The sequence below is a fragment of the Chiloscyllium punctatum genome, chromosome 31, assembly GCF_047496795.1.
Source record: "Chiloscyllium punctatum isolate Juve2018m chromosome 31, sChiPun1.3, whole genome shotgun sequence".
In the NCBI taxonomy this organism is placed as follows: Eukaryota; Metazoa; Chordata; class Chondrichthyes; order Orectolobiformes; family Hemiscylliidae; genus Chiloscyllium; species Chiloscyllium punctatum.
Genome location: NC_092769.1, coordinates 74,112,002 through 74,123,506, shown reverse-complemented (window position 1 = coordinate 74,123,506; position 11,505 = coordinate 74,112,002). Strand labels below are relative to the sequence as shown.

At 49.8% G+C, this 11,505-nt stretch overlaps 1 protein-coding gene across 1 annotated transcript; it reads left to right on the top strand.

The window, feature by feature from the left end:
* The first annotated feature begins 5,450 nt into the window (after window positions 1-5,450).
* On the top strand, window positions 5,451-10,472 carry map1lc3c (microtubule-associated protein 1 light chain 3 gamma). Its single transcript, XM_072551078.1, has 4 exons — window positions 5,451-5,776; window positions 5,991-6,046; window positions 7,139-7,245; window positions 10,238-10,472. Exons 1-4 carry the CDS (start codon window positions 5,719-5,721, stop codon window positions 10,404-10,406), a joined length of 390 nt encoding a protein of 129 aa, XP_072407179.1. The 5' UTR covers window positions 5,451-5,718; the 3' UTR covers window positions 10,407-10,472.
* Window positions 10,473-11,505: the final 1,033 nt, after the last annotated feature.

Here is an 11,505-nt window from a genome sequence, read left to right as displayed (position 1 = left end):
TATTCCGTTATCATCGTGGCTCAGTGGTGGCACAGCTGCCTCACACCATCAGGATCTTAGGTTCGATTCTAGCCTTGGGCGACTGTCGGTGTGTGGAGTTTGCACACTCTCCCTGCTCCAGTTTCCTCCCACAGTCCAAAGATGTGCACGTCAGGTGAATTGAACATGGTAAATTGCCCGTAGATTCCTGAAGAAGGGCTTGTGCCCGAAACGTCGATTTCCCCTGCTCCTTGGATGCTGCCTGACCTGCTGCGTTTTTCTAGCACCACATTTTTTCAGCTCTGATCTCCAGCACCTGCAGTCCTCGCTTTCTCCTCGAAAATTGCCCATGGTGTTAGCTGCATTAGTCAGAGGGGGGCGGGGGGTGGGTTACTCTTCGGTGGGGTCAGTGTGGACTGGTTGGGCCGAAGGGCCTGTTTCCGCGTTAGGGAATCTAATCTGATATGTTTATCTACCGCCTGATGAAGGGGCAGCGCTCTGAAAGCTAGTGCTTCCAAATAAACCTATAACCTGGTGTTGTGTGATTTTTAACTTGGTACGCCCCCCCCCCCAGTCCAACACCGGTTCCTCCAAACCATGTTTATCCACACCCTCTCTTCTCCAAAGGCCGTCGACACTGGGTCCGTTCTCAATTTTAAATGTGAGGTCAATCAGTTTACAGATATGGGCCGAGTGCATGTATTATCAGACTCGAAATGTTAGCTTGATCTCTCTCTCTCTCTCTCGCCATGGATGGTATCTGACCCACTGTGGTCTCTCAGCGTTTATTTTCAGTACAGATTCCAATGTCTGCAGTAATTTGTTCCTGTAAGGATATTGCCATGGGTTACAGATCAGCCACAATCTCATTGCATGGTGGAATACACTCAAGGGACTGATTGGCCTATACCTGTTCCTAGGATTTCCCCTACCGCACCCCACACATGGAATCCCTACAGTGCAAGATAGAGGTCAGTTGGCACCTCCTGATTCTCTGAACAGCATCTCACCCAGACCTACACTCACCTGTCCCCATAGGCCTGCACATCCCTGGGCACTATGGGACAATTTAGCACGGCCAATCCACCCTAACCTGCACATCCCTGGACACTATGGGACAATTTAGCACGGCCAATCCACCCTAACCTGCACATCCCCGGGCACTATGGGACAATTTAGCACGGCCAATCCACCCTAACCCGCACATCCCTGGACACTATGGGACAATTTAGCACGGCCAATCCACCTTAACCCGCACATCCCTGGGCACTATGGGACAATTTAGCACGGCCAATCCACCCTAACCCGCACATCCCTGGACACTATGGGACAATTTAGCACGGCCAATCCACCCTAACCTGCACATCTTTGGAATGTGGGAGGAAACCGGAGCACCCAGAGAAAACCCATGCAGCTGATGTGCAGGTTAGGGTGGATTGGCCGTGCTAAATTGTCCCATAGTGCCCAGGGATGTGCAGGTTAGGGTGGATTGGCCATGGGAAATTGTCTCATAGTGTCCAGGGATGTGCAGGTTCGGGTGGATTGGCTATGCTGAATTGTCCCATAGTGTCCAGGGATGTGCAGATTAGGGTGGATTGGCTATGCTAAATTGTCCCATAGTGCCCAGGGATGTGCAGGTTAGGGTGGATTGGCTGTGCTAAATTGTCCCATAGTGCCCAGGGATGTGCAGGTTGGGGTGGATTGGCCATGCTAAATTGTCCCATAGTGCCCAGGGATGTGCAGGTTGGGGTGGATTGGCCATGCTAAATTGTCCCATAGTGTCCAGGGATGTGCAGTTTGGGGTGGATTGGCCATGGGAAACTGCCCTGTAGTGTCCAGCTCAGGTGAACTAGTGAGGGGAAATGTAGAGTAATAGGGTATGGGAATAGGTCTGGGTGGGTTACTCTTCGGAGGGTTGGTGTGGAATTGTTGGGCCGAAGGGCCTGTTTTCACACTGTAGGCATTTTATGATTCAGTCCATGTGGAGAATGTGCAAACTCCACACAGACAGCTCCACACAGAATCGAACCCGGCTCCCTGGCGCTGTGAGGCAGCAGTGCAAACCACTGAGCACTGTCCTCTGGTACCCTGTCTGGAGGAGAGTGAGGGATACACATGGAATTATAGATACAGCACTGCTTCTGTGATCTAACACAGCAGTGGGCAAGACCCAAGGGAGGAGGCTGAATGGTCTCCTCTCCTCCTACCCATGGCTTTCCAGTATCCCCATCCAGAGAGGTGAGGATGGTGTTGCACACAGAGAGCTGCCAACTGGTTAGTGCCAAAGGAAATGTTGGAAAGGACTGTCCATGTGGTTTGAGCCTTGTATTCTCAATGGGCCCAGCTGTAATTATTTTTAAACCAGATTTGACACATTTCAAGAACAGATGAGACTTCGAATTAGACCTTGTGGCCCAGAAGCAGGGTACGTATGGGGTCTCCACAACATCCACACGTCGCAATTTGATTTATCTACGTAAACAGTCACGCTGCTGTTGCAGGCTGCAGCCACCAGGTGGTGGAGTGGAGCAGCCCTCTCCTGAATCTGCGACAGTCTTTAAGAGAACAATATTATCCTCGATCTGTTATTCACTCGCATCTGGGTTGGTCGGGGCAGAATGTACATATGAGGCTGTAGCATAATGCACAGGAAGATCCCAGAGCTGGCACCACCATCTTGTGAGCAGTGTTGGACTGGTAGTCAGGATACTACACCCTTCTCGCAAGTTCATAGCTGGTAAAGAATTGTTTGATTAGATTAGATTCCCTACAGTGTGGAAACAGGCCCTTCAGCCCAACCAGTCCACACCGACCCTCTGAAGAGTAACCCACCCAGACCCATTTTCCTCCGACTAATGCACCGAACACTATGGGCAATTTAGCATGGCCAGTTCATCTGACCCACACATCTTTGGAGGAAACTGGAGCACCCGGAGGAAACCCACGCAGACACGAGGAGAACGTGCAAACTCCACACAGACAGTCACCTGAGGCTGGATTCGAACCCTGGTGCTGTGAGGTAGCAGTGCTAACCACTGAGCCACCATGTTGTTAGGATGAACCTACATGTAGGGATTGTCACACTATAAATCCCCACAATTCACTCCTCTCCAAAGTTACCAACTCACTCCCACCTCACAGACAAAAAGACCCACGGTCTATAGTTCAGTGCTGAGGGAGTGGGCACTGTGAGAAGGTCAGTGCTGAGGGAGCGGGCACTGAGGGTGGATCATTGCTGAGGGAGTGGGTGCTGAGGGAGTAGGTGCTGTGGGAGGGGGTGCTGTGGGAGGGTCAGTGCTGAGGGAGTGGGCGCTGTCAGAGGGTCAGTGCTGAGGGAGTGGGCACTGTCAGAGGGTCAGTGCTGAGGGAGCGGGTGCTGTGGGAGGGTCTGTGCTGAGGGAGTGGGCACTGTCGGAGGGTCAGTGCTGAGGGAGTGGGCACTGTCAGAGGGTCAGTGCTGAGGGAGCACCACACTGTCGGAGGGTCAGTGCTGAGGGAGTGCCGCACTGTCGGAGGGTCAGTACTGAAGGAGTGAGCACTGTCGGAGGGTCAGTGCTGAGGAAGTGGGCACTGTCAGAGGGTCAGTGCTGAGGGAGTGCCGCACTGTTGGAGGGTCAGTGCTGAGGGAGTGGGCACTGTGGGAGGGTCAGTGCTGAGGGAGTGGGCACTGTCGGAGGGTCAGTGCTGAGAGAGTGGGCACTGTCGGAGGGTCAGTGCTGAGGGAGTGGGCACTGTCGGAGGGTCAGTGCTGAGAGAGTGGGCACTGTCGGAGGGTCAGTGCTGAGGGAGTGGGCACTGTCGGAGGGTCAGTGCTGAGGGAGTGGGCACTGTCGGAGGGTCAGTGCTGAGGGAGTGGGCACTGTCGGAGGGTCAGTGCTGAGGGAGTGCCCCACTATCAGAGGGTCAGTGATTAGAGAGTGCCGCACTGTCGGAGGGTCAGTGCTGAGGGAGGGGGCACTGTCGGAGGGTCAGCGCTGAGCGAGCGGGCACTGTGGGAGGGTCAGTGCTGAGCGAGCGGGCACTGTTGGAAGTGCCATCTTTCAGATGAGACATTAAACCACTGTTTCCCTGTCCTCACCATCATTCCTTAAAGGACCGACACTCAATTTACTCACTCTTTTCCTGTTTAAATATCTGTAGAAACTCTTGCTATCTTTCTTTAAATGTGTAGCCAGCTTGCTCTCATTCTCTAATTTCTTACCTTGATAAACCTTTTACTCATCCTGTGCTGTCTTTACATCCTCCAACCACCTGACACCTTTCCCTTGCATCTAGCCATTGCACAATGCCATCCTGATAATCAGAATTCGCTTTCTCCCTTGCTATTAGGCAAGACCCAACTTCAAATCTTCAGCAGCCTTCCTCCAGGTTATCTTGTAGCCTGCGCTTTTGAAAGTTCTGATGTGGAGGAGCAGTGTTGGACTTGGGTGGATAACGTTAAAAATCACACAACACCAGGGTTATAGTCCAACAGGTTTAATTGGAGGCAACAGCTTTCAGAGTGCCGCCCCTTCATCCACCTGCCTGCCTTGCTGTGTTCTCCCAGCCTCCTGCCTGTCCCTCCTGACGCTGCCTGCCTTGCTGTGTTCCCCCAGCCTCCTGCCTGTCCCTCCTGATGCCCCCTGCCTTGCTGTGTTCTCCCAGCCTCCTGTCTGTCCCTCCTGATGCTGCCTGCCTTGCTGTGTTCCCCCAGCCTCCTGCCTGTCCCTCCTGATGCTGCCTGCCTTGCTGTGTTCCCCCAGCCTCCTGCCTGTCCCTCCTGATGCTGCCTGCCTTGCTGTGTTCCCCCAGCCTCCTGCCTGTCCCTCCTGATGCTGCCTGCCTTGCTGTGTTCTCCCAGCCTCCTGCCTGTCCCTCCTGACGCTGCCTGCCTTGCTGTGTTCCCCCAGTCTCCTGCCTGTCCCTCCTGACGCTGCCTGCCTTGCTGTGTTCCCCCAGTCTCCTGCCTGTCCCTCCTGACGCTGCCTGCCTTGCTGTGTTCCCCCAGCCTCCTGCCTGTCCCTCCTGATGCTGCCTGCCTTGCTGTGTTCCCCCAGCCTCCTGCCTGTCCCTCCTGACGCTGCCTGCCTTGCTGTGTTCCCCCAGTCTCCTGCCTGTCCCTCCTGACGCTGCCTGCCTTGCTGTGTTCCCCCAGCCTCCTGCCTGTCCCTCCTGACGCTGCCTGCCTTGCTGTGTTCCCCCAGCCTCCTGCCTGTCCCTCCTGACGCTGCCTGCCTTGCTGTGTTCTCCCAGCCTCCTGCCTGTCCCTCCTGACGCTGCCTGCCTTGCTGTGTTCCCCCATCCTCCTGCCTGTCCCTCCTGATGCCCCCTGCCTTGCTGTGTTCCCCCAGCCTCCTGCCTGTCCCTCCTGATGCTGCCTGCCTTGCTGTGTTCTCCCAGACTCCTGCTTGTCCCTCCTGATTCTGCCTGGCTTGCTGCCAGACCTACTGAGCTTTTCCAGCCATTTGTAACAAATTAACTGCTTGAAACCAGACCAATTGGTTAACGCCCCTTAAAGGGTCACATAAACCAGAACTCCAGGACGCTAATTGATTTAGTGAATGGAGTTGATCTTGCCCATGTACATTGTCGATGTGAAAGTGCTGAACTGGTTAATTTGGGGGAGGGGGGTGTTGGATGGAGGGAATATTAAAAGTGGGCTGTGGGCGGAAGAGACCGTTTTAGCAAGAGTGAAGGTGGGGAAAAAGAATAAGTTTTTAATCTCTGCTGAGAGAGTGAGAGTCACTTTTGGAGCAAGACATGGCTCCCTCAGACAGGACCCTGGACCGTAGACCCTTCAAGGAGCGACGTAGCTTGGGTGAAGATTTTATTATTAAAATCACCCTCTTTATGAAATGTGTCGTTCCATTCAGTTTATAGTTGTTTCCAACCTGTGTTTATTTTTATTATTAAATCGAGCTCTTAAAACCTTTTCAATTCTGCTTCTCTTTCAGTCACTTCGGAATTTTGTTTGTTTAAGAATCCAATTGTTTGTATTTTAAACAACTTTTTTTAAAATATTTGTTTTTAAGCAATGAGGAGAAGTGAAGTAATGAACATCCGTGATAAATATCCCAGCAAGCTACCGGTCAGTTCAAAGACTTTTTTTAAAAAACTTCAAATAGTGAGGGGTGGGATTGGAGAGGAGGGGAAAGTGTATAAGGAGACTGTGTGTGTGTGTGTGTGTGTGTGTGTGTGTGTTGCACTATAATTTCCAGGACTTGGTTTGCATCGTTACATTTAAAAAAAAAATATAGTTTAAATCACTTTTTTTTTCCTTTTGCAAATATGTAGGCAGTATAACCGTTTAGGTCTAACCCCCACCCCCGTGCGTGACTGTCAGGTTATCCATGTTAGAAAAGAATTTGTCATGTTCGTCTCGTTTTAGTTTGGTTAATGCAGAGTTACTCAAATGAGTACCTCTTTGTTGTAACTGGTCTAAATCACTTTTCTCGTGGTTTTTGTTTCACGAGACTAATAGAACTTGAAGTCAACCCGGGATTAATTTAAATCCCTCTCTTTTTTTATTCTTACGTACGAGAAGCTCCAGGACTTTGAAGCTCATGTTTTGTCTGCTAGCCCCTACCTCTCAAAACTGGGAACTGTCACCTATTTGAAATGTTCCATGTTGGGGGGGGGAAGCAAATCCCTCCGACTTGAACCACTGGTTGAGTTTTGACTGAATCAGTAATAAATTTAGAACATATAGCTACTAGTGACTGTAAATCAGTAATTGATTTAAAATTTCATTTGGGTCACTAATGTCCCCCCCTTTTTTCCCCCTGAAGGGTAGAAAGCTTGGTATCCTTACCTGGTCTGGTCGACAGTAATGTGGTCAACCTGTAAACTACCTTTTGAAATGAATCACCCCATTCAAGTGTTCAATGTTGGCTGGGGCAGCACTTAATCTCCCTGGTACTCTCGACGAGAAGTTTTTGTGGTGTTTAAATGCCTCTTGTAGAGGATACACACTGCTGCCACTGTGCTCCCTTCCCCCACTGATTTGTTGGGGTGACTTTGCCCCCTGGTTGGTGTTGAGCTTCTTGTGTTATTGGGGCTGCCCCCATCCAGGGGCAAGTAGGGAGTATTCTCTCTCACTCCCTGGAATCTGAATAGAATTCCTTCATTGACTCTTATGGCTTGTTCTGTGTGTGTCTGTCTCTCTCTCTCTCATCCTCAGGTGATTGTGGAGCGATACCCAAAGGAGAGATCCCTACCTCACTTAGACAAATCCAAGTACCTTGTACCTCTGGAACTCAGTCTATGTCAGTTCATGATGATTATCAGGTATGGTTGATCCTTGTATTAAACTTTCAACAACCACCCAATCCCACTGAAGATTAGAGGCCATGGGGATGGCTTTGGAAGTGAACAGGGTGGTCTACCTGGAGGGAAGGGGAATGGTGTAGGGATTCCTGTTATTGACTGCTTCTTCCCCCTCCATGAGAGAGGGGGCTGAGTCGCAGTGAGTGACTGATCACTGCGCAGAAAAATGTATCAAAGTGAGACAGTGCTAGAGATGTACAGCTTGGAAACCAATCCTTTAGTGCAATTTGTCCGTGCCAACCAGAGATCCCAAATTTAATCTGGTCCTGTTTGCCAGGATTTGATGGTAGCTAGAAAAGGATGGATGTTATGCAGAAACTAGGGTTTGTGGGGGGTGGAAAGAGCCCCAAGAGTGGATAATGTCCGCCTCCAAGGGTGAATGGGGACCATTAGTCCTCCCAGTGACTCTCCTGCTCCTCAGATGTTGCCTGACTGGCTGTACTTCTCCAGCACCAGACTTTTCCACACCAACCTCCCATCACCTACAGTCCTTGCTTGGCCCCCATTTAGAGGCAAGTGGATTCATTGGAACTGAAGCAGTTGATGTTTAACTTTGCCCAGAGATCGAACTCCCCTTTGCTCAGAACCTGATCCCTCTCCTTGGCCGTAAGTTTGATCTCCTAAAGGATGGTCTGTCTCCAGCTCATCTGCTGGAAACCCTTCCTTTCCCCACAAACACACACTCTCTCTTGTCTCGACAATCCCCATTGACTACCCCACTTCTGTAAGTCTGCCATCAATCTCTGTCAAGTGTTAACCTGCTCTTGGTCTTGTCCCCTCCTTGCACTGTCAAGTCAGGGAATGCCTCCATTTATTAAATTCCCAACCCCACCCCCCACCCCCCACCTGACAGTTATTTCTCTAGCCACCTCTGACCCCTTCCTTGACCTTTTTGTTTTTTGTTCTGGAACTTTAACTGAGTCCTCTTCCACAATGTTTGCTGTCCTGCCTTGTCTCCCTGAAACATTCCCGTCACCACCTTTTTCCCATCGTGCAGCTCAGTAACTAGCTACGCCTGCCTTTTTTTTTCATAAAGGATGTGGAACAATCCATTTTCAGTTGTGACACCAGCACCATCCCCTACCCTTTTTTTTTTCCCCCCTGCACTACATTGATGACGGAATCAGCACCACCTCCTCCCATGAGGTTAAATGGTTCATCACCTTCGCCAAGACCTTCCACCCTGATCTCCAGTTCATGGGGACTATTTCCCACACCTCCCTCCCCTTCCTAGACCTCCATCTACACTTCTGGTCATCAACATTGACATCTATTTCAAACCCACTGACTCCCACCATGACCTTGACTACACCTCCTCTCACCCCTCCATGTGATACCTTATTCTGAGTTCCTCCCCCCACTCCTATTTATCTTTGTCCCCACCCCCCACATTCCAGATGAAGGGCTCATGCCCAAAATGTTGATTCTCCCCACCATCTGCAGTCCTCCCTTTTCTCCACCCTATAAGAGCCCTGTAATACGGAGTTAATTGGACTATAATCCATGTTTGCTCCTTGGCCAATGTAATGATGAATCGTTTCCACTTTTTTTTTCCTCCATTTCTGTCTGTTAAATCCACCTTTCCTTTTCTATCAGACCCAGTGACAGGGTGGCTCAGTGGTTCGTGCTGCTGCCTCTTGGCACCAGGGACCCAGGATCAATTCCACGCTCCAGTGACTAGGCTGTGTGTGGAGTTTGCACGTTCTTTCTCCACCCCCCCCCCCCCCCCCTGTCTGCGTGGGTTTCCTCCCAACAGTCCAAAGATGTGCAGGTTAGGGTGGATTGGCTGTGGGGAATTGTCTCATCGTGCCCAGGGATGTGCAGGTTAGGGTGGATTGGCCGTGCTAAATTGCCCCATAGTGCCCAGGGATGTGCAGTTTAGGGTGGATTGGCTGTGGTAAATGCAGGCCTCCAGGGAATGGATAGTGTGCTCCTTGGGCTGAATGGCCTCAACCCACACTATAGGGATCTGGTGAGGGAACAGCTGGCTTTTATCCCTTTGTGATCTCCTCCAGCTGCTGCCCTTCTCCATCTGTTTTTTGGGAAGGAGTATTGATTGGGATCTCGAGGGAAGTGCTGTCCATTTGCCAGTCTCGGTGAATTGCTGCCCTCCTTCAAGCTGAGAGGAGTTGGTCTCTCGTGAACTGGAATGCTGGGCTCTGTGTATTGAGACATCGTTGGCTAGTCTTGGCCAGGGGCTGTGAGCAGGTTACAAGTCTGGCATTGAGCTGACCTTGAGCTCTAGGATGTGATGTCTGGACTCGAGTGGTTCAAATGGCCTCTAGTCTGAAGCACTTTACCCTGGACCAGAATGATGTCTTGCACATAGTGGATCTCACTCGTCCACTCACTCTCTCTTGCTTGAGTAGACAAGTCTGCTTCAATCTCCCACTCCCTTTAGTAAACTTTCACCATCGTGTGCCGTCTCTGGTTAGCAAACACGTCACTGCCCACGAGTAGCTTTTTAGCTGATAAACATTACACGGCTATTCAAGTGTAGAAAGTTGTATTTACAAGTTTAAAATACACAAACATAGACTGAAAAGGTTAGTGCAGGGTATTAATACTTTCTTGTTGAAACTTATTTCTTGCAGCAGGTGTGGAATTTTTGTTAAGCTCTAACGTGAGATTGTAGCAACTCGCTTTTGAAGTTGTTTGAGTGAGGGATTCAAATGGGTTAAAATTGTGTGCTGAGCCAAAATGAAATCTGTATCAATTTGTCAAGCTCCCACACAATTTTACAGGCCTCTGTGTATATGATTTCTCACATTTAAAGTATTCTGAATTTACCTTTTTATTTTAATGTCTTAGATAGTGACTGCCCCTCATTTTTTAAGATCCACTCTCTTCCTTTTTCACTCTACCTATTAAGATTTAAACTGTGATCTCCCTCCCCCAAATGAGTCCGCTCCCTCCTCTTTAGATTCTCACATCCTCCCTCTCTCTCTCACAGGAGTCGAATGTCAGTCTCATCCAGTCAAGCCTTCTACCTGATGGTGAATGACAGGAGTCTGGCTAGTATGTCTCTGACCATGGCTGAGATCTACGCCGAGTACATGGAAGAAGATGGCTTTCTCTACATGACGTACGCCTCCCAGGAAATGTTTGGCTGCTTTCTGTGATGGCTGCCCCTGACTTGACTTTGACCGGGAAACCGAATGAATTAAACCAGACTGTGTTTTATTTTCCTTGCTTGCTCTTCCAGTCCTTGTGTGTTTGGGGGGGGGTAGGGGAGATCACTTTATTGTAGACCCCCTGTCTTCAAACAAAAAATGGAGTGGGATCCTGCTGCCCTGTTTCAGGAGGGATGGCCTCATTTAGTTGGATCTAGTTAGGGAGCACTGTGGGTTCTCTAACACCGCAGGTTTGAGAATGAAATGAGGAAGTGTTACAAATCTGCTCTGACATCTGTCTGTGCTCGAGTTGCTCAGAAAACAGCATTGTATATGTGTTTTTGCACTCCATTTATCAAATCATGAGAAGCTAGAGGGGATTCTGCTTTTAAGGTAAGGAAGCTGACGAGGAGAGGGGGTCCTTTTCCTCCCCATAGAGACTCTGCTTTTGGACAAGGATGTGCACCTTTTTTAGGCTCGTGGGGGGGGGCTAATACTTTTTAGCAGACATGTAGAAACAGTCAGGACTTCATTACTAATCTAAACTGCTGCTTCTCTACCAGTAACACACTCTCTCCAGGTTTGAGAGATTTGAACCAGAATTCAATTCTTAAAATCACTGGGCAGAAAGTGGAAAGCTCCCTCTACACTATCCTCCATCAAGCACTCCCAGGACAAAGTTAGAGTAAAACTCTCTGTACACCAGCTTTCTTTCCTTCCTCTCTTCCTAACCTATTAAACATTCCCAGGACAGGGGAGAGCATGGGGTTAGACACAGTAAAGCTCCCTCTACACGGGTATTCCCACATCAAATTGGCAGTACAGAGAGTAAAGCTCTCTCTACACTGTTTCCTTGCTTATTCTTTTCCCAGGACAGGGACAACAGGGGGTTAGACAGAGTAAAGCTCCTCTACACTGGTATTCCCACAAATTGGCAGTACAGGGCTACATACAGAGTCAAGCTCCCTTTACACAGTCATCAAACACAGAGGAGCAGCATAGGGTTAGATACAGAGTCAAACTTCCTCTACATTGGCAATGGAAGAAACAGATGTCTCTTGCCTCTTTTCCCTCTCTCCTTAGAGCACCATAGGGGGGTGGAAAATGA